General features: G+C 54.6%; 1 protein-coding gene across 2 annotated transcripts; it reads right to left on the bottom strand.

Annotated features, from left to right (window-relative positions):
• Nucleotides 1-1,258: 1,258 nt before the first annotated feature.
• LOC111156527 (phospholipase B domain containing 2) lies at nucleotides 1,259-22,700 on the bottom strand. 2 transcript variants are annotated; one of them, XM_022517481.1, is made up of 12 exons: nucleotides 22,378-22,700; nucleotides 16,321-16,414; nucleotides 13,306-13,464; nucleotides 11,401-11,501; nucleotides 10,967-11,181; nucleotides 7,197-7,294; nucleotides 4,885-5,045; nucleotides 4,179-4,274; nucleotides 3,848-3,919; nucleotides 3,082-3,234; nucleotides 2,414-2,576; nucleotides 1,259-2,189 (listed from the first exon to the last, which is right to left on the bottom strand). In XM_022517481.1, the coding sequence occupies exons 1-12, from the start codon at nucleotides 22,665-22,667 to the stop codon at nucleotides 2,022-2,024; spliced, it is 1,770 nt and encodes a 589-aa protein (XP_022373189.1). In that variant the 5' UTR covers nucleotides 22,668-22,700; the 3' UTR covers nucleotides 1,259-2,021. The 2 variants fall into 2 exon arrangements, with proteins under 2 accessions (XP_022373189.1, XP_022373191.1); XM_022517483.1 differs by lacking the exon at nucleotides 4,179-4,274.
• Between the last annotated feature and the right edge of the window lie 3 nt (nucleotides 22,701-22,703).

Here is a 22,703-nt window from a genome sequence, read left to right as displayed (position 1 = left end):
GGGGGCTCCTCGAGGTCTGGAAAGGGGCGCCACCACACCACCCCCAGCAGCCCCAGGCAATTCACTGAGTGAATTCCCCAAGTTCAGAGTGCAGCTTGAGACCCCCTCCAGTCCCTCAGGACACGATGCAGATCCACACGGGTCTGCAGAGCTCCTACTACCAGCAGGGACTGGGAGATTCGGGGGAGAGTGTAAAACCCACCCCAAACCCACCCCGGACACAGGCTCATCCACTGACTTCCAGCCAGGAGGGACAGAAACATATGTTATAGGTGATGGGACATCGAGGGTGGGCAGGCAGAGACAGCAAACCATCGGTCCCTTGGCCCCAGATTTCTTCCTGGGGGACAGAGTGGTGCTCAGTTCAAGAAAGCCTGCGCAGAACAGGGTTGCTTCCAGCCTCGGCTGTCCCACTTGAGTCAGCACAAAACCCCCAAAGAGGCAAGGCCTACACCTCTGTCCACTAGAAGAGCTGAGGCATAGAGGGCTGGGGTCAACCAGCTGGCTAAGATCAGATGCGGAGAGACTCTGTTTCGTGTCGGCCTGTATCCCACAGTGGAACTTGGGAAAGTCTTGTTGGTTACCAAGGCCCTGGGATAGTACCCAGAACAAAGTAGGTGCTCAAGAACACCTGAATGGATGGACGGATGGATGGATGGACGGATAGATATAGATAAATGAATAAGTAGATGGGTAGACGGATGACAGATGAATAGGTGAGTAGACGGAAAATGGATGGATCTATGGATGAGGATGGATGGATGGATGGACGGACGGATGGATGGATAACAGATGCGTAGACGGATGGATAAGTGGATGGATGGATGGCTAGGTAGATGGACTGATGGAGGGATGAAGGGATGGATGGACAGAAGGATGGACAGACAGATGGACGGATGGATAGGTAGATGGACTGATGGAGGGATGAAGGGATGGATGGACAGAAGGATGGACAGACAGATGGACGGATGGCTAGGTAGATGGACTGATGGAGGGACGGATGGATGGACAGGTAGGTGAATGGACGGGTGGCTGGGTGGCTGTGTGGATGGATGGACAGATGAGTAGATGGATGAACGAATGGAAGACCGCAGGTGCACGACGGGTAGGCAGGTCAGCAGACGAATAAACGGACAGATGAACAGACAGAAAAATGGACAGGAGGATGCATGGGTGGACGGTGTAGAACCCAAACCAGGGAGGACAAAGGGCACTAGCCCAGCCTCCCCCACTATCTAAAAAAGCACAGCACACGGGCCACGGCCTCTCATTTAATGGCAGCACAGTCTGCAATTCGGTTCCTACAGCAGGGGAGCTGTGGGCACTGCCCTGAGGCCAGGGGCAGGCCCAAGCTGGGGGCAGAGGGCACGAGGCTGCGGGAGAGAGGCTGACACTCTTCTCTGCCCCAAAGGCCCCTCCAGCCTCAAGTCACCAGAAACTTTGGTTTTGTTTGTTTTCAAGTTTCTGTCCTCAGGGAAGCTGTCCAGAAGGGGAAACAAAGGGGCTGCTTCCCGAGCGAGCAGAGCAGCTGGGGCTGGGAGACGGAAGGACCGATGCCAACCAGAGGCAATGCCCAGGTCTTGGGCCAAAACCCCACAAATCCCAGAGCTACTGGCAGGAATGACATTGGGAGGCGGGAACTGGAAAGGTCCCCTCCTGCTCCACCAGAGGCCCCAAACCCCATCTGAGGACCCCTCCCAAGCTCTCAAGAGGAGGCAGCATGAGGACAGGGCTCCAGCATAGGAGAAAGAGAGAAGGAGACAGGAGAGAGAGAGAGATGCAGAGAGGTGGGGGACAGGGGAGGCACTCCCTCACTGAAGGGGAGCGAACGAGTCAGTGCTGGACCTCATCAGGCCCCGCATCCTAACCAGGAGATGATCCGGAGACCAGTGAACCTGATAGACCCAGGCCGCCCAATCTGGGCACAGCAGGGGATGATGGCCACGGAGGGGGCGGGCAGGAGGTCAGGGTGGCGGCCGGTGGGTGGCCCCAGTAGCTGTCAGCAGGGCAGAGAAGGAGACTCAGTCCCACCAGACCTCGATGGGCGAGAACTTCCAGAGGTCAGGCTGGCCCATGTGCAGCAGACCGCTGAAGGGCGAGGAGCTCCACTGGAACGGCGGCAGCTGGTCCCACGTAGGCCCACTGACTGCGACGATGTGAAAGGCCCTGGCCAGCGCCATGCTGGTCATCTGGAGGCCAGGGCAGAGGTCACTGAGCACCAGCCTGGGCTGGGCTCTGAGCTGCCCCAATCCAGAGGGCCCTGACCCCAGCCCTAACTTGGCCCCCACCCGCAGCCCCATGCCAGCCCTGCCCCCTGGTCCGCCATCTACTCTGACCCCCGCCACCCCGTGCCCTGCAGCGATGACACCATCCCAGCCCACCCCCTGCCACCAGGCCCGGGGTGGGGCAGCACCTTTACGTCTATGCCCCCATGGGAGCGCTGGTGCAGGGCCTGGAAAGGGTAGGAGCCGTTGGCAGGGTTCAGGTCAGAGCGGGCCGAGATGGCATTCTCTGCGTTGGCCTGAGGGTTGCAGGCTTTGCACAGTGACAGGGGGTCGTGCAGGAAGTCATTGTACCTGGATGTGGGAAGGGAGGGGGCATCAGGCGTGCTGGGAAGGGGAGGCCAAGCTCCCACTGGTGGCAACCCCGGAAACAAGCCCTCTGTGTTCACGTGCCCAGCTTCCCTCACTCTTCACCTCATCACTCCACGCCTGTCCTCACATCCGCCGAGGCAGCCCTTCCTCCAGAGACCCTCGGGGCCCCCAACCCCGATCTGGGCTAGATACCCCATCCTACCTCACAGCAGTGCTGGGGGCTCAGCCCGTTCCACCCTCCGTGCCCACATCCCCGCGAGGGCTTGACGGATTTCACATCTCCCACAGTGGGGGCTCCCTGCTTTGGGCCGTTCCTCTGGCTCCAAGCACGGTGCCCAGCACCAGGGGGCCGCTCAGCACCTGTAATGTGTGCTTACGTCTGGCCGCCGCCCTGCGACCCCCGGGCTCGTAGTGAGGCTTACACACGGGGGCCAGTGAAGCATGCGTAAAGCTCTATGGGACTCGCGGCACACACTCCCCCACGCACCTCATGAGCCGGAGCATGGAGTCCAGGTCGTGCACCAGCGACTGGTTCCGTCGGAAGATCCGGGCTCGGGGGCTCCCATCATAGGAGAACCAGTCCCCGTACTGGGCCACCAGGGCCTGCATCCCGCTGGCGTTGAACACACTTTCAAAATACCTATGGGGGGAAAAGGATGGTCACTCACTGCCCCTGCCCATGCTGGCTGTGCCCGGGAAGATGGAGGGGTGGTCACACCAGAACAAGATCACTAACAACCACAACGGGACAGTGACAGTCATGTCTTCTGTGTGTGCTGGGAGGTGGCTTGCTGGGGTGACCAAGCTTAGGCTCTGTGGTCCAAGAGACATGGTTCAGATGCTGACTTTACCACTGAACAGCTGGGGAATGCGCCTTGGGAAAGTTAGGCATTTGCTAGAGGCCTCAGTTTCCTCGTCTGTGAAATGGGAACGGGGGTCATGGCGACCGTGCACTGGTTGTAAGGAGCAAATCTCTCATTGGTAGGGCACAGTGAGTGTCCAGAGGTGATGGCCATGTGGCCTGGTTACAGCAGACCCGATGGGGGAGCCACAGTGGGGACGGCACCTGAGCCCGGCCACCCCCGACCCTCCCCCCGTGGGCGCAGACCGAAGTCCCACTACTCTCTGCCAAAGAAAGGCCAAGGTGGTTTCTTCGCTCTGTGGGTTGAAAAGATCGCGCAGGGAAGAACCCCTGACCAGCATGGAGAACTGAGTAGGGGTGAGGCAGGTATGGGGCAGGGGTGGAGACATACGGTAGGTTGTAGCTGGCCCAGTAGGTCTTCTGGTAGAGTTCTGAGGTCTTATCGGCCACCACCACCATGCCCCTGGGACCAAGAAGAGAGATGGAGCAAGACTGGTAAGAAAAGCGGCACCTGTAGGCACTGCCCTGCTCAAGAACCCCCAGTGGCTCCCCATTGCCCAGAGCTAGATTAGGTCCTGGATCTTCCACCCCAGCCCGAGGCTGCCTCCCTCTCCCACCTGGCCTTCCTTAGATGTTCACCTTCCCACACACATTCCGGCGTGCATCCAGACCTCCGCCTAGGCAGCCGCGGAACCCCCTGCTTTCCTTCCCAGGCTACTCACGGGATCTGCTCCAGGACGGTGAGGACCCTGTTCCCGGGGCTGGGCCCGCCGGGGACAAATGCCTTGTAGTCCACAATCATCCACTGGTTGTTGTACCTGCCACGCCGAAGGAAGGAGGAATGAACACACCTTGGGACCACTGCCCCAGCCTCCCTGCAGCCCCAGTGCTCCGCGCCACCAGCAATCAAGAGAAAGAAGTGGCACTGGGGGGGACGGTGTCCTGACATCAGTCACCCTGACACTGCCGCTTGACCAGGTGTCCTCGGCTCCCATCATGCTGTCTGTCTGCTCCAGAGAAGGCTACGGCTCCCTAGTGCTTATAGGAATACAGGTCAATTCTTCAGCCCGACGTTGTAAGTCCCTGCACTATCTAGTTCCAATGTCTCCGGCTCAGAGGGCCCCCACTGACCCATGCCCACTTGCTCAGACAGCTCTCCCACCACCAGGGCCCTCAAATCCCAAGTTCACTTCCTGGCTTCCCTCTGAGGGCCTCTCCCTAGATGGAAGAGCCTGCAGGGGAGAGGCGAAGCCCCCATTTCCCTAAGTATAAAACAAGGGAGAAGACTTTAAGACACCTTCTACCTCCAGCAGGAACCATGAGAGGGCTCTGCAGAGGGTATGGGGGGTGTGTGGCCCCGGTGCCACGTCCCTTGGGCTCTGTCAGTAGGGAAGTTGGTCCATTTCTCAGTGCGGAGAGCCTACTCACGTGCCACTGTTGAACCTTTTGAAGATGTCTGCCCAGGCGTCCCCGTCCAAGGCCAAGCGGTTGGCCGCCACATTACGCAACCACTCCAGCACACAGTCCTTGGGCTGCACGTACTTCCAGAGGGCCGGGTTCCTGTTGCCGATGGTGGTCTCCAGTGTCACCTGTGGGAGGGCCGAGGGGGTGCTGCACGGAAGGGCCCCCTCACTTAGGATGAGGGTATGTTGTTACCAAGTGGCAGTGCTGATCAGTCATGGTCCGTACATTGATTACAGTTTTTTGAAACCTCACATGCTGCTTTGGGTGCACATTCCTCACTGGTTCCCTGGCTGAGCGCCGAGGGAAATTCACAATCATGCATCCAGCTTTGCCCTGGGAAAGAGCCCCTGGGAGAGTCAATGGTGCTGCTCCTACGGACCCAGTCCCCCAACCGAGTCAATCAACTCTTTCCCCAGGGAGACAGCATCACATTTCTACCCCCTCCTTGCAGTTTTGCGGAGAAAATCAGGCGACTCGAGGCTGTTAGCCTGGTAGACCATCACAGTCTCACCGACCTCTTCCAGCCCTCCTGGGAAAAACACAGCATGGCTACTAATGCTCCTTTTTAACTGAAAGGTAAACTGAGGCCTGAAGAAGCTAAGAGACGTGCCAAATGTCACAGCTGGTCAGTGGACAGGCCAAGATTCCATCAGCAAACTTCCAGCTCTTAAATCAATGTCCTCTCCTCTACAGCAGGATATTAGCACGCTTCCTCCTCTCTTATGCAAAGCCCCAAAACCAGCTAAAAGATAGCAAGAGCCATAAATGTGATGTCTAAAGGAAGAATCTGGAAAGCAAGCCTCTTGACAGCAATACCCAGGTGAGAACACTTTCTTCCATTCCTTTCGGCCTGTACCTCCCTTGTCCCTCAACCAGCCACTCTCTGTCTCCAGAGCCACTGCCGGGATTCAGATCAGTGTGGCCCAGAAAGCCCTGGAAGGCAGTTTCCCCTCCCAGGATGGGGGAGTTCTGAACCTGGGGCTGTACTCCGGGAGTCTGCAGACTTAGAGGGGAAAACACGACCTCTTCCTTCCCACCACTGCCAAACCGCATTCAGCATCTCCTTGCACCGTGAGCACGGGTGACCCGCCACCGTGACGTGAGTGGTACCTGAGACTGTCACCAACAGAAATCAGATGTGTTCCCACCACACGACAGGGTTGCACCCATCTCAACATATCACTTATGCGCCCCGTTCCTTCGAAATTAAGGTAGTTAGCACATCTGCTCCGAGAGCTTGTGATTTAATAAGTTCACAAAGCAGCGTGTATATAATGTTAAGAGGTTATTTATGTAATATTTCGCCAAACACCTTTTAATATCACTGGTTTCCTTTATGATCCAATATATTTTGGTGTCTGCATCTGAGAATGTTATTCTGAGAAGGGGTTCACAGCACCCCAGATTCTGCCAAAGGGGTCTGTGGCTTAGCCACCGTTAAAGACCCCGGTGGGAGGTACATTTCCTGCCGGGACCCCTCCCAGGTCACCGGGTGAGACCTTCTCAGCTGTTCTTCCCCAGACGGTCCCCTCCTTGCCCCAGCCAGACCATAGCGAGGGGGTCCCCTCAGCTACCACCTGGCCCTCTCACGCCTCCTTCCCCATTTCAGGGGACTAAGCCCCCCACTGCTCTCAGAAGGCAGCAAGAAAAGGAAAGAGCCCCTTGTCGCCGAACCGCAGGGAAACTGGCACCTTCTGCCTGGAGGGTGTTTTTAGGGCAATGTTTTCCCCTCCTCCGCATGTTGCGATCTTAGGGCTCAATGCCCCGGCGAGGGGTGCCAGGAACAGATTTCTAAACAAGCCTGGACCCCAGCCAGGAAAACCGATAAAAACAACACATTGTAAGCAGCATTTATTCAGAAAACCTGGCCGGGTTAGAGGGAGTTTGAGGAAGGCAGGAGGGGAGGCAGGATGAGAAACAGCAAGGGCACGGTGGAGGGAGGGATGGCTTATGCTAAAGACCACCAAACAAAACAGGGTCACTGAGGTCAAGGTCAAAGATTTTGCAAAAGGGAAATTAAGTGCAGCGAAGGCTGAGGAGCTGGCTCAGAATGCAGAGTCCAGGGAGAATGCCGGATCTGGCAGCCCTGACCAACAGGGGCTGGGAATCCGTTTGTAAGAATCAACCCGCCACTCCCCAGTGGTCCAAGCACCAGAGCAGAAGAGGCCCAGCGCAGGATGGTGGCGGGGGCGGGCACTGCATCTACCCACCTGCCCAGAGCTGCCCGGTGACCCAAAACCCCTGGGAGAGAAAGGTCACATGGGAGGGACACTCACCAGCCCGCTGCCCATGATGTAGAAGTCGTCACAGGAGAAGAGTGTGCCAGGGTAGGACGAGAAGACCACCTTGTTGCCTGGAGCCAGGGGAGAGTTCTCTGCGGGGGGGCGGGGGGGCGGGGGGGGGAGGAGAGTGAGCCCAGCAGGGGATGGGGGTACAGGTCAGACAAACCCATCTGGGGATCCCCGCACCCCAACTGAAGAGCCAGAGGCTCCAGGTAGGAGAGCAGCTGGTCTTGGGGGAGCCTCCATCCATTCTGATATTTTAGCAAACTAGGCCATGAGCCGCTGGTGGGAAAGGGGACTGGGGAATGACAGCTTCCTGGGGTTTCCTTCCAGGGTGATGAAGGTATCCAGGAACAAGATGAGGGTGATGGGGACACACACTGCAGATATTCTAAATGCCACTGAATTGTTCGCTTTACGCCATGTGAATTTCACCTCAATTAAATTATTATTTTTTTAATATCAGAAATTTTTTTAAAAAGTAATTCATGTTTTTGTTTGTTTTTCTCTTCTAGAATAGGCATAACTACCTAACGGGAAAGAAACTAGAAGAGTCCATACCTGAAGAATAACTACAAAGGGGCACAGGGAACTGCCTGGAGGGATGGAAATGCTCTCCGTCTTTATTGAGTGGAGGTCACAGGACTGCATGTGTTTGTCCAGACCTCCCAATATATACATCCTAAAGGTGTGTGTAAACTAGCCATCAGTAAAGTTAATATGGGCCCGGGGGGTGGAGCTCAGCCCAGGATGTCATGTATCACCTATCGGAATGAAAAAACTGAAATGAACATAACACCCAGTGCTGGCAAGTTTGGGGGAAAGTTGACATGCTTATAGACTTGTGGACAAGTGTAAACTGGACCAGCCACTTCGGGGGGCAATTTGGCTGTATGTATCCAGAGACTAAAATGTTTAATTATACCCATCTTTTTTTTTTTTTTTTTTTAAAGTAGGCTCCACACCCAGCAAGGAGCCCAATGCTGGGCTTCAACTCACAACCCCAAGATCAAGGCCTGGGCTGAAATCAAGAGTTGGACGCTTAACCAGCTGAGCCACCCAGGCACCACTAATTATCCCCATCTTCATATTTTTTTCTTTTAAGCTTTTATTTGAGAGAGAGAGCAAGTGGGGGAAAGAGCAGAGGGAGAGGGACAAGCAGACGCTATTCTCAGCACAGAGCCTGACATGGGGCTCCGTCTCACAACCCTGAGGTCACAACTTGAGCCGAAATCAAGAATTGGATGCTTAAGTGACTGAGCCCCCCAGGCACCCCTACTTATGTCCATCTTTTAACCTAGGGTTTCCACTTGGGGGCCCACTTGTCTTGCCACAGCCCCAACCGAAAACACCAAACACCCGGACATGGCCCAAATCCTCAATCGAGAACTAGTTAAAGTTTAGTATCGGCGGTTAGAAGGTGGACTGAACATGGCAATATCCAAAATTCTCCAAGGCCAGCTGTTGAGCAAAGAGAGCAAGCTGCAAACCATCCATATGGTATGGTCTTATTTATGTTTAAAAAAAAAATCCAGAAAGCAAACTGCTTAGGGCAGCAAAACTGCTATATGGAACCATACAAGTAGATACCCATCATTGTGCGTTTACCAAAATCTGTACAACCATACTATTCAGAGCGAACCTGAATGTCAACTGTGATTTCCACTGAGAGTGACGTACTGACATTGACAGATAATTATAACAAGCGTACCACGCCAATGCAACACATTTATAACAGGAGAAAGGAGCAGGGAGGTATACGGGAACTCTCTGTATCACCTACTTGATTTATCTATAAACCTCTAGCTTTTCTAACAAATAAAGCCTATTAACTGAAAAAAAAAAAAAAAAAGGTTCATATATACACAATAGAAGTGCATTCTAAACATCCAAAGTCTAGATAGATCCAAACCAAAGTGGCAGCAAGTATACCCTTAGGAAGGATCTAGAATTTGGAAGAAGTGTATCACAAGAGATCTATTTCTTTATCTGCATTGCTGGAACTTGCATCAGCAAGAATGTATTCACATATTACTAGCATAATAAAAATCAACGAAAACAAATGGGAAAATAAGGAACATTTCATTTAGAAGAAAAACAAACAGAACCAGATATTCACAGAAATTATCTCCTGTGAGTTACGGGGTGTTCAAGTGATTCTGATTGTATATGAATGTTTTAGTGTATTTTCCAATTTCCTATACCCTATGTGTATGACTTATGTAGCTTTTCGTTTCTTTGTTTAATTAATCTCTACTCCCAACACGGGGCTCAAACTCACAACCCCGAGATCCAAGAGTTGCGTGCTCTGCGGACTGAGCCAGCCAGGCGCCCCCTCACATAGGTTCTCGTCGGAAGAGACTACAACGTTCATGGATCTAGAGCAATGAACCGGACAGATCTGTGGCTACAAACAACAACATGAATAAAGTTCACAGCCACTGCGCTAGACAACAGAAGTCACACACAAGCGAGCCCGTGCACGTAACGTGCAAAGTCAGGCACGCCGCATCTACGCTGTAAGAAGGCAGATGGAGATTACGCTGGGGTGGGGATACGTGCCTGGAAAGGGCCGGGAGAGCAGCTGCAGGGGGGCTGGGAACGTTCTGTTTCTCAGTCTGGGTGCACACACAGGCAGCAACACTTGCAGCCGTACTCGTGTGATGTGCACGCTTCTCTGTGTACGTGTCAACGCAGAAATCTACTTAAGTTAATGGACATGAGATTGTTTCCCGTCCATTACTGTAGCTGACATCCTTGTACACCATCGCTGTGCAGAAGGCAAAATGGCTCCCTAGGGACAGATCTGAGCCAAGAACTGCTAGACCACGGGAGTGACAGATTTTGAATTTTATCAGATACCGGCGAGGTTCTTCTCCAAGGGACGGCGCTAACCGGTACTGCCATCATTAGCAGAGGGACTCGCCACCTCCTGGCAGCATTGGATTTAATTTTAAGTTTCGCCAAGAAGGAGGTATTGCAAACATCTGGCAGTGGCTACCTCTGGGGTGGACATTGGGGCCCGGGATTGCAGGAGATCGCCACGCTGGGGTACCCGGGCCTTAGCTGCGAAGTTTTCACATTTGACAGGAAGGGTGTATTCATGTCTTCATGCATTGTAGCTGAGCGTTTGCCCTGAGTGTCTGCTGCAAGTCTTCCCAAGCTTGCGTCCCTACTGTCCGCCGTGGGACCCTGTGACTCCTCACATCAGAACCTGGGCTCTGTTTTCCCCTCCTCTCAAATCAGAGCTGGCCACTTGCCTTGCTTTGAGCAGCAGGGGGTTGTGCCCATTTCAATCAGCCTTCAAGAGGCCTTCCACACGGCCCCGCTCAGATGTCACCTGAATAAGCCTGAGCTCACCCAGCTGCCCCCGCACCCAGCAGAGAGCCACCCCCAGACACGCGGAGGAGGCCAGCCTCAGTCGCCGACCGCAGAACCATCAGTCACTCAGCCAAGATCAGCCGGGCCTAGCCCAGCATAACAAAACCATCCGGCTGACCCACAGACACGTTGAGCAAAAATTAATGTGTTTTAAGCTTTTGTTGTTTTAAATTTGGGGTGACTTGTTACACAGCAGCAGGTAACTGATACGCCTCATGAAAAGGAACTAAAAAGAAACCAAGATGTCAACAATAAGGCAGACGCCTAGAATGGTTTCACGGTGTGCACAGGGCCAAGCCCCACAGCTCCCAGCAACCCCCACCCCCTGCACTGTGTGCCCCGCACACACGCTCACACACACGGACATACCCACGTCCACCCACCTAGGGGGTCTTCCCGGAACTGGAACCAGTACTTCTTGATGATGCGCAGCATGTTCTGGTAGGAGCTCCAGGTGTTGTGGGCGATCAGGAGGTCCGTCTGGCCGGGCAGCAGCTTGATGAGGGCAGAGCAAGAGCCAGAGCCCATAACGTGCTTGGTCTTGGTCTTATTCAGGGCGGGCTCCAAGTCTCCCAGGTCCCCTGCAAGCTGCAACAAACTGAGGAGGGCAGGATGCTAGAAGGTTACCACGCCGGCCCGCCGGCAGCCTGTTTCTGTACCCCCTTCACAGAGGAGGAAGCTGAGGCTCCGGAAGGTTAGGTGAGCAGTCCAAGGCTGGGCCAGGAGGAGGCAGAACCCATACGGGAACCCAGGTCTGTCTGAGAATAAGGTGCGTGGCCCTCTCCCCTACCCTGTCCGCTCCGGAAGTGGCACTTACAGGAACCCCAAGGGTTTGATGGTAAACCTCCCAGTTGGAAAGGTCATACGGCCTTCATAGCTGTCCTCGAGGCCTTTCAGCTGCAGGAGGGTCAGCCGCACCTAGGGGGAGGGGCACAGGCGGGGTGAGGCCTCTGCCCCTAGGGCTCACACCTTCTCTTACAACGTGAGGGGCCCCGGTGCATCCTCCAGGATCTAGACAGCCCTGTCCCCCCCTCACCCAGCCCTCCGTGCCAAGCACTCTCTTGCCATCGCTTAGCTAACTAGATGTTTCTGCCCTCTGCCAACCTAAATTACCCCCACTTAAAAGCCCAGCTGAAAGCCCCCTCCTCCAAAAAACCTCCCAGCCGACCGTGACCCACTGTCAACTGTTCCTTATTCTGAGCCCAGCTCCTGGCTGTGCTGCCACTCTGGGCATATGTCTCACTAGCTGACTCGTCTCCATTGTCATCGTCACTATTCTCTAGTTAGGGAGATTGTCACGGGGTCCCCGAGCGGCTGTGGTCGGCTCTGGATACACACCAGACACTTTGTTAGCATCTGTAACAGGGATGGACGGACGGACAAAAGGGTAAGATACGTGGACAGTCACACAGCACTGAGAGACGGATGCGTGGCTGCTAAGTTAGGTAGAACGGAGGCAAGGACAGAGAAGCAATCGTCCAGGTGGAGGGCAGGGTGGACAGAATGACAGCTGTCCAGTCGGGTGCAGAGCCTGGATGTGCGGACAGGACAAGACAGATCCATTCCTTCATCTATAAATATTCAACCAATCTTTACATGTAAAGCACCTACTATGTGCTGGCCCTCGTGCTAGGCGCCTCAGATCCTGTGGTGAACAAAGCAGTACTGATCCCTGCCTTGTCCTCACAGGGCTCGGGTCTTGCTGAAGACAAGACTCTGAGTCCCTCACTACAGCGCCACAGGTACGTGTGGGGACGGGACAGAGGTTGTGGGGGAGGACGTGCTCTGGGCAGAAGGGGCAGCACAGCCCCGAGGCAAGAGGAAACACATCTTGTTCAAGGAACCAGGAGGTCAGGAAGGCTGGACCACAGAGCAGGAGGTCAGCAGGAGATGAGCCTAGGGATGGAGAGGGCGCAAAAGGGGCACGGGCATCATCCCCAGGGAACCAGACGGCCCCCGGTGGGGAGAGCGAGCGGCTGTGGTGGAGCTACAGATGGACAGACTGACACCTGGAGGTGCTCTGATCGCCAGGAGGTAGGTGGGGAATGAAGGAGACAAGGTGGGTATCAGACAGACAACTGGGCAAGTGAATGGGAAGAAGTGTAGGCAGGGAGTGGACAGACGGGTAGACAATGGGCGGGAAGCTGGACAGGCAACCAAAGGGGGTATGTCAATGGCTGGGGCGGTGGCTGGTGAGAGAACAGAGCTGGCCTACGATAGGCAGAGGGTGGCAGATGGGTGAGAGGAAGAGAGAGGAAGATGGATAAGCCTGTGGGTGGTGTGTGTGCTGACAGACGAGCCCCGTGGATGGCTGGGTGTGAAGGAAGGGTGGACAGGGAGGGAGGGGGGATGAATGGAAGACTGATGGTTGGATGGGTGGGTGGGTGGGAGGGAGAGAGGGAAGGATGGAGGGAAAGGGAAGACAGAAGGTAGGGAGGGAAGTATGGCAGAAGGGAAGACTGAATGGACAGATGGATGAATGGATGGTTGTGAGGGAGGGACAGAGGGAGAAAGAAGAAGGGAGGGAAGACTGGATGGATGGACAAATGGAGGGAGGACTGATGGATGGATGGCTAGATGGCTGAAGAGAGGGGAAAGGAGGGAGGGGGAAAGGGCTGGTGAAGAGGGGCGCGAGACAGGCAGCCGGCCAGCCGGGCCAGTAGCAGCCACAGCCGCGGCAGGTGCCGAGAGCAGACCCCCGGCGCATGGAGGCCGCACCCACCTGATGCCAGTAAGCGGACCCCTGGTTCAGCTCCATCTCCTCCTGCATCCACTCCAGGTTGGTCTCCAGGAAGCTCTTGAGCCTCTCGCAGTAACCAACTTCGTACTCGAAGGGGCCACAGTAATTCACCACCGTGTTCATCCAGTGCATATAGATGAGCTGTGGGGCAGGCAAGGTGGGCGAGGGCAGGTGCAGGGGGGCCGGGCTGCCAGCCTTGCCAAGGACCCCGCTGATTCCCCACTCGGGCTGATACTCCTCAACCTCAGCCAGGCCTCTGAGAACCACAGTGCCCTGGTGAGGCCTTTGCTCACGCGGGTTCTCTTCCCCCCGGGGCCCCTCTCAACCATCCCACTCTTGTCCCATCAGGGCCCAAAGCTTCTGGATGTCCCCCTCTCTTGAGAGACTTTAGTATTCCAAGTCTGTTCTAGACCAGGCCTCCTCGGCTACCGGAGACCCCCAAGCTACAGATGTATTTGGTCAGTCAACGAAGTACGACTTTCGCACCCCTACCACGTCCTGTCCTAAGCCCCGAGGATACGGCAGGGAACTCACAACGGACACGTGTGCAAGTGAATGCCAGACTGGTTCACTCTCAAGAGGCCTGATGTCACGTGAACAAGCCTGGGTTGGCCTGCTGGCAGGTTCAAGACCATGTCGGCCCCGTCGGCCCCATCACTCCCGTCACCCCGGCTGATAGAGAGCCAACCCCCAGACGCATGAAGGAGACCATTCTAAGCCACTCAGCTGCCCCCCACCCCGAACCGCCAGCTGACCGCAGAAGCACGGGTGAGCCCAGCTGAGGTCAGCCAGGCCTAGCCCGGAATCCCAAATCCACCCAGCTGGCATTCCAGCAGGGGGAGGGACGTCCCCTATATTGTGGCACTACAGGAAAGGGGTCCATGCCCGGAGTTCACAGGAATGGCACTCTGTATGAACAGACCCATGCCAACCTCACGGCAACTCTGGAAGGAAAGTGCTATCCCCACCATCCCCGCTTTATAGCTGAAGACATCGAGGCACGGGCAGGTGACTAACTTACCCAAGGTCCTCCAGACAATGAATCAGAGTCAAGATCTAAACCCTGGAAATGTGCGGATTTGTAATTTCCCAAAGCACAGACCTCACGGGGCCAAGGCTGGCGGGTTAACTTCCAGCCACACCCCTCACCACACTGGAAATATTCCCAAGACACACAGGCCAGTGAGGGGATGGTGGCAGCACCTGGTACCCCAAGACTGATCACTTAGGGACCCCCCTGCTCCACTGCCAATTCCCCAAAACACATCCAAATTCTCCTCTGCCCTCGAGGCCTCAAAGAGATGCCACCTCCTCCGTGCAGCTTTCCAGTACTTCCAGAAGCATTTCCCAAATGCCTGTCCTCTATCAGGCTCTGGCCCGAGTACAGGGGTCACAGCTGGGGACAGGACACAATCACCACAAATGAGAAGCTCCCAGGCCAGTGGGGCTGGGGGGTAGGGGGCGGCTGAGCAAAACGCCTAGAAACAGAGACTCTGGTCAGACAGAGCTGGGCTTGAATGCTGGCCCCTCGGCTCACTGGCTGTGTGACCCTGGGTAAGTAATTTCAGCTCTCTGGGCCTCACTGGGCTGGTCACGCCTCTCTCGGTAGGTCGGGGAGGCCAGTGTGAGGGCTGAGGGAGAGAACATGGGCCAGGCTCCTGGTACGTATGTCCAGGATTTATCACAGGAGAGCCCCTGGGGCCTTGCTTCAGTTCCTGGCAGGCTAGGGGCCCCTCGAGAGACGGACTCCTGCCTCATTCACTACACCCCAAGCAGCACCCGCCAGGCCCACCGTCTGAGCAGCTCCCCAGACATGAAGGTCCCAAGTGGACATCCAGGTCCCTGCCGGCTGTCAGAATGAGAAGTGTGAGTTTCACCACAGGGTGTCCCCTGTGCGCAGTCATCTGTCACCAGCTCTTTCCCACTCAGCAGCCAGCCTGTGGGAGGCATCTGTATTGCCGATTCCTTCCCAAAGCTCCATCACATGGTGCTCGGTGGCCCTAGGGCACGTGCAGGCTCAAGGCCACCACTGCCAAATGACCTTTCCAAGTGGTTGTCACACCTCCACCCACACTGCGGGGGACTGGCTGTCACTGTGACGTCTCACCCACTTCTGATACGGGCCACCTTCTGAAATCGGGGCTCGCACTTTTCTAAAGGCCCAGATGGAGTAGAGTGGAACGGTATGTTGCTCGAGGATTCAGCACGCGTGGTAAAACGCAGTTTAACGAAAGTAAGAGAGTGGAAATAATCCAAGAGTCTGCCCACGGATGCATGGATAAATGAAATGTGGTCCGTCCATACGAGACAGTATTACTGGGCCACAAAAAAAAGGACTGACACGGTCCAGAACGGGGATGAAGCTGGAAAACTCGATGTTGAGGAAAAGAAGCCAGATACACAAGACCACCCACTCACATGAAATGTCAAGAATCAGCAAACCCGTGGAGACGGAAGGTAGGTTAATGGTTGCCAGGGGCTGGGGTGAGGGAGAGAGGGGAAGTATGGGTATGGGGTTTCTTTCTAGGGCGGTGAGAACGTTCTGGAATTGGGTATTGGAGATGGTTGGGCAACCCTGTGAATACACTAAAAACCACTGAATTGTGCATTTTCAAATAGTGAGTTTTATGGCATGTGAATTATATCTCAATATAAATGAATGAATGAATGAATGAATGGACATTTAGGGGGATGGTGCCTCTGGGGGCAGGGGTTGGGAAGGGGGGCTCAGAGGGATGAGTAACATTGCACGTTTCAGTCCGTATGCTTGTTTCACTACTGGGCTTCATGATTTCATATGCATCAAACAGTACCTAGCCTAAGTTTTTAGGGAATGCACGTGAGCTCTTGTTGCCCAACGACATGGAGGGTGGGAAGAGCCCCACTGCACCCCGCCCCACTGCACACACCTCATCTCAGGACCCTTCCAAGCTTCTGGGGGTGCGCACCAGGTGGGGTGGGAGGCAGGAGCCTCAGGCTCCCCCACTGGGCCCTTACCTCCTCAGACACGGCGGCCTCCACCACGCCCGCGGCGTAGGCCTGCAGGCTGTCGTTGCAGCGGCCGTTCGTGCGCAGCTCCAGAAAGGCCCACCTAGAGAGGGGAGCGGACACCGGTCAGCCCGGGGGCCATGCGCGCAGCCAGCCCTAGGCTGGGCACACGGCCATCTCCGGTGTTAAACCATAAAAGACGCAGTGAGGAACGGCCATTTACGTGAATGGCCGTCTGTCTTTGTGCACATGTCAGGGGAAATCTCTCAAAGGGGCGATGGTTTGTCAAAGGGCACAGGTATTTCCAACTTCATAAGCACTGACAAACAGCCACCAGCCCAGAGCTGTTCTAATCCACGTCCCAGCCCCCACCATCAACACCAGTCAGGGTCAAACGAGGGCTTCCTCTGGGCCAGACGGCATTCTAGCCACTTCTTGTCCACGGACTCACTCAATCCTCGCAATAACCCCATGATCCTACCAGGCAGGCACTGCTGTTCCCCGAAGCACAGAAGAGGAGGAGATGAAGGCACAGGGCTTCGCAACCGAGGAAGCCCACGCTGCTGCCCTCCTCCTGTCCGGGCCCTCTGCCTTGTGGCCTTGCGGTCCCTTTTACCCACGGCCAAGTCCTTCCCCGCCCCACCGATCTGGGCTCGGTCATCCGGCTTGCTTTCCAATGGAGGGCAATGCCTGTGTGCCAGGGAGAAGACTAGCCTTTGAGAAGCCTCCTTTGTTTCTGCTTGCCCTGCTATGCCTCTGCCACCTCCAGGAGAACACGCCCCGGCCAGCCCGCTGCTCTCAGGGACATGAGAGAAACACAGAGCAGACCCACGGCATGAAGCAGAGCTGCCCTGGTGCCCCCCGGATCCTTCAATAACCCTTGGTTATTTGCGAAGCCAGCAGGTTTGGCGGGTGGTTCGTTCCAAGGCACTGGTGCCCAACATGAGCTGATACATTTGCCGAAGCTTACAGAGCTGGCAAAGGGCAGGGCCGGGGTTCAATTCCAGGCTCCTGCTCCTTCTGGGAAGCAGCACTTTCCAAACTCAGACGCGTAGCCATGTCATCTGAAGACCTGATTCGGAAGCAGACTCGGATCGGGATCTGGGGCAGAGCCCAAGACCCTGGATTTCTAACTAGCACCCAGGTGAGGCCAACACTACCAGCCCACTCCCACGCTAGGCTGTGGGCTATCCCGCCACAACGTACCCGCTCCTATCTGCCCACCCCCTTGCTTGAAATGATTCCTACTGATCTTTCTCATCTTTGCCAAGGCAACGGTGGAAAAACGCAAACGCAATCGTGTTGTTTTAATTATAATCCTTTAATTACTTCAATTACACTTGTTTTAATTTTTAAAATTTAATTAATTAATTTTGAAAGTAGGCTCCACACCCAGCATGGACCTTGAACTCACAACCCTGAGATTAAGACCTGGGCTGAGATCAAGAGTCGGACTCTTGTCTGACTGAGCTACCCAGGCGCCCCTACACTTGCTTTTGAATTTTTATAGGTCATTTATAGTTCTTTGGTTCAAGTGCCTGAGTCACTGTTCTCCACTGTGTTTATCTTTTCTTATTGATTTGTGAAATTCTCTATGTATACATTAGCCCTTTGCTTGTCACTAATATTGAAAATATGTTTGTGTTTTAATTGATTTAATTGATTTTTCTGCTTTTGCTTTTACCCTATAGAGGTTTTGGGGGTGTTTTGTGCGGCCAAACCTATCCATCCTTTCCTTTATGGTTCCGGATTTCATTCTTGCTCCTAGGACACAAAACTATTCGCCCAAGTGGCTTCTGTAACTAGGGACAAACATTTGTTAAGGCAATTTCCACGAAGAAAACCAGGGGCACCAAGAAGAGTCTCCAAACCAAAGCAGAGCCAGGATCTGCCAAGAGCTCCAGGGCGAGAAGGGCTGTGGCCTGGGGAGGACTCTGGAGAGGAAAAGACGATCAAAACACGCTCACCTGATACTTTCGTCAAGCAAGCCATTTTGAGAGCCTACCGGGTGCCAGACATGGAGGGCAGGGCGCGCCAGAGTGAATGGCATTCAGGCCTGGCCTTCCCAAGGCTAATGCAGGGGTGACGGGTGGCTGAGGGGAGGGGGGCTGGCATGTAAGCAGGTAATGACATAGCAGGGCAACTGCTGTGATGAGAAAGAGGTACCATGTGCTGACAAGATGTCAGAGACAACATTAAAAAAAGAAGAAAAAAGGATCAGAGAAGGATAAATGGTAGACTCAGGACAACACTGTGTATGACAGCATTTTACGCAAGCATGCATGCATACCTGTGTTTACACATACGTATGCACATTTAGGCCTATTTATGCACAGAAAGTTCTGGAAGAAAGAGCTAACAGTGGTTATATATGGGAGGACTTACCTCATGTATCCTGTCTCACTTTTCTAAACTGCTGGGATTTTTTTTTTAACCACGAAAGGTTAATTATTTGTCTAACAATCACCACCCACCCCCGTATCTCCTTGTGCACTGCCTTGTTCCAGAGGGCAACTGGGGGGGATTCCATTTAGATGGGTTTTAGTCACTTTGCCCAAGTCCTCAGAAAACCTAGATAGATGGGTTTCCCCCATCTTTCCAGAATACTTTGAGTGGGGGACGTTCCCATATAAGAGGTTCTGTTCAAGCCACCAGACTTTAGTGCCAGAGCCTGAGGCTGATCTCTGAGGATCCCTCCATTGCCTCGGCCCGAAGCCTAATCAAATGATTCCTCGCCACCTCACCCCCCCATTACCCCCACAACTCTGCAGGGTTCTCACCATCCCCACCACAGAGATGAGGCAGGCAAAGATAGGAACCTAGATCGGTCTGAGAGTAAAACTAAAACTCTGCTCTATACTATACTTCCTGGCCCTTCCAGCCTCGACCTCCCCATCTGTAAAACAGGGAGGCTCGAACTTGGGCAATGGCCTCTAGAGTCCCTCACTGCTGTGCCAACTGAAAACTTTGCAAAACTCCCCATCCCTGGTCAAAAGAAAACCACTGACGAGTGTTTCTAAAGTTAAATGTACCCATTAGACTGTTCTCTATGAAAGAACATGTCCTTTCTGCTCACTTGATTCTAAAATAGCTGATCTTTTAGGAGAGAAAATTTAACAGAGGTCAATAAATGCAGTTCTGTTTTGTTTTTAATGCACTCACTCAAAAAAAATAAGAAGCTGGCAGCACTGATCTCTTTCTCCAATCTTTTTTTTTTTTTTCTGGAGAGTCTATGGGCCACACTGTGATTTTATGTCACGGGGGCCTAATGCCTGATGACTCCGCTAAAGAGGCCACATTTGAGGAAAACCAGACCACTGCTGTGTGCTGAGCAGGGCGTCACACACCTCCCCCAGTCCCCACACCCTGCTTTGAGGGACAGTGCACCGTGGACACCCTCGCCTACCTTAATCTGCGGCTACCATTCCTCCTCACTCTTGATGGCATATGTTCACCTTTTCTGACTTCCAAGAACAGCCGGATGGTATCTACCAACTTTACTAGACTGGGCTGCTGCTCCTTAGCTGGTGGATTTAAGCGGGTTCCCTGCTTCTTAATAGGGTAATTCCTTCTTATTGGCACTCACTTCCTGCCCCAGCTCCACGGTGACTCGTGATTTGTGTCAACCAGCTGGCTGGGGAGTCAGGCAGGGCTGAAGGGGTCCAGCCTCCCCAGATCAAGGCTGGAACCAAACACGCAGGCCCTGCCTCCTGGGGCACCTCTGATGGCCAAGCACCAAATCCTCAATGTTTCAGGCTTCATGGGGAGTGTTGGTCCAAGGTCAGATACAGCACAAATGAAAGAGGACAGACCATGGGGGAAAAGAGGACATGGAATTTATCCTGACAATCCTAGGATCCCCTGTGGCAAATTCTGGGGGACAGGAAGAGGAGAGATCCCAAATCCAGGTAAACAGAAGAGTCAAATCCCTGGCCTTCATCCTTTGAAAAATAAGACAGTCACCCACAGTTCAGAGGTTCTGCTGATCGGGGGCCAGGAAACCTCAGATGTCTTTCTTTCGTCTTATCCCTAAGTTCTAAGAGCTCGATCTTAAGGGTCTCAGTTTCCCTGCTTCCAATATGAAAGCTTTTTTTTTCTTTAATATTTTATTTATTTGGGAGAGAGTGAGAGAGCGAGCATGAGCAGAGGGGAGGGCCAGAGGGAGACACAGACTCCCCACTGAGCAGGGAGCCCGATGCGACACTTGATCCCAGGACTCTGGGATCGTGACCCGAGCTGAAGGCAGACGCTTAACCCACTGAGCCACCCCAAAATAGGGGTTTCTAATACAGTTCTCTCTACAGCACAGCCCCCAGGGCTAAAGGGCAGAAAGGATGCTGGAAACAGGATGTGAGGGCGAGAAGTGTGGAAGAGACCTGGGCTCTCGCCTCAGGCCTCAGTGTCCCTAACTATAAAATGGGGGGCAGAGGACACCTGCTCCTTTCTCTTTCACTCATTCCTTCCGCCAGTAAACAAACACAGGTGCTTTCTGTGATCCCACTGAATTTCCCTTCAAGCCTCACTTTTAGGAGAGGAAACAGGTTCAGAGAGGCAAAGTGATTTGTCCAAGGTCACACAGCAAGGCAGCTGGGCCACAAAGAGCTCTCCATCCAGCACAGTCATCAAGGAAGCCCTCTTTCCACTTCTGTTTTCCATAATTCAGAGCAACACAGCCCCATAGGGGACTCCAGTGGACAAGGCCCCCTCCCCAAGTTGGACCTCACCTTTGTGCCTCCTTCCTAGCTAGCGTGGAAGCAGAGATTTGTCATGCCCTCTTGGCTTTGCTATGCAGGGCCAAAAACACGTGTGAGTCAGCAGAGAATGGGTCACCAGATTTCAGAGCCACAGAGCCATAGAGCTCTAGCTCCCCCCACAGATAGTAACTAGCAGACTCTGGCCTCCTCTTCCCAGGAGCCTTCCCAGATTAGCCCCACCCAGCTCCTATCTGCCGCAAATCCCTTCTTCATAATCTTCCCTCTGTCTATCTGATACTCTCCTCAGTGCCACAAAGCATCAAAATGGGGATGTCCTCAGTGTCCTGTATTTCTCCAACACCTGCGGGAATTAATGCATGCCAGCAAAATGGATGGGTGGAAGAGGAGGAACTTAGGGTACACTAAAATCCCCAGCATAGCCTTAATCCAGGGCCTGAGCCCTACTGACAAGGCTTTAAGGTGGATTTTTCCCACTACCACTGACTCAGGTTACCCTTTCTGGCACTCTCTGTCTCCCCTTCTGAATGAAGACCCATCTTGCTCAGCTCTGTGTCCCCAAGGCCAAGTACATCAGGTGAGTGAATGAATGAATGGGCACAGGCCTTGGTACAGGGCCTGAGAAGGGTACCACCCAACCTCCCTGCCAGAGCATATCCTCAAAATGTGAGCCACAGACAAGGAAATGGGAGCCCACACAGGCAGCGGGGGGGTTAGAACAACAGCTAATCATGACTACCAAGGACGGAGCACTTGGCTGGTACTAACTATCTCGGAAAGCAACTTTCCCCTGCACCAGGAGGGAGGAGAGAAAGAAGGAGCAGAGCCCCAGCAAAAATACTATCTGGGTCTACATAAATTTAAAGATCCTGGGTTTTCATACTGGCCTAGAATCCAGGCTCAGTCTTGCTGCCCTCGTTCTGGAACAGAGGCAAGAGGAAGGCACCCACGGGGTAAGCCACCGTCAAGGAAATGAGAGTTTCTCCCTTGAAGAGCTATCACAAGCCTTCTGGCCCAGAGGCGGGGTGGGGATGGCGGGGGGTGGGGGGGCGGTGCTCCGCGGACCTGATCCAGATGGAGGCACTGGGGCCTGGGTGGCAGGGATCTAGTCTCTAGTGTAACCGAGGTACTGTCACCCTTAGCTGAAGGCGAGGGACTGATCCCCACGAGCTGAGGGATACTGCATTAGCCCCGACCCAACCAGGGACCGGGTCCAGGTGACTGTGCTGCAGCCTAAGAGGCGGGGAAACTGACCCCCAGGGAGCCAGGAGCACTGCCCTAGGGGCAGGCGAGGCCCGCGCCCATGCAACCCCCTCCACCAGCTGGTCCCGCGCGAGGTCAGGCCAACCCTTACCCGGTCTCGCGGATGGCGTTGGTGAGGTTAGCCCAGGCCACGGCATCCGGGTGGCGGCCATCCACCAGTCGGAGCTGGCCGGTCTCGGCGTCCAGGAGCACCGAGCGGCTGCGGGAGTCGGGAGGGACCGGCCCCTTGGGCCCCCACTGGCGTCCCGAGATCGGGATCGCGCCCGTCAGGCCGCTCAGGAACAGCCCGACCAGCAGGGCCAGCACCAGGGCCAGCGCCAGTGCCCGCGTCAGCGCCCGGGCCAGCCGGCCTCCGGGAGAGCCGTACATCGGGGCCACCATGACGGCGCGGAGCGGGGCGCCGCAGCCCGGCTCACG

The sequence above is a fragment of the Enhydra lutris genome, unplaced genomic scaffold, assembly GCF_002288905.1.
Source record: "Enhydra lutris kenyoni isolate GAN:26980312 unplaced genomic scaffold, ASM228890v2 scaffoldscaffold46, whole genome shotgun sequence".
Classification (NCBI taxonomy): Eukaryota; Metazoa; Chordata; class Mammalia; order Carnivora; family Mustelidae; genus Enhydra; species Enhydra lutris.
Note: the sequence above shows the minus strand (reverse complement) of the source record. Positions and strands in the feature narration are given on the sequence as shown.

Coding starts and splice junctions, on each gene's coding strand:
- LOC111156527 (XM_022517481.1), bottom strand. CDS start 22,667: ATGGTGGCCCCGATGTACGGCTCTCCCGGAGGCCGGCTGGCCCGGGCG. Junction 7,295..10,966: donor GTTCCGGGAAGACCCCCTAG/GTGGGTGGACGT, acceptor GCCCCCCCGCAG/AGAACTCTCCCCTGGCTCCA. Junction 4,275..4,884: donor AAAAGGTTCAACAGTGGCAC/GTGAGTAGGCTC, acceptor TCGGCGTGGCAG/GTACAACAACCAGTGGATGA.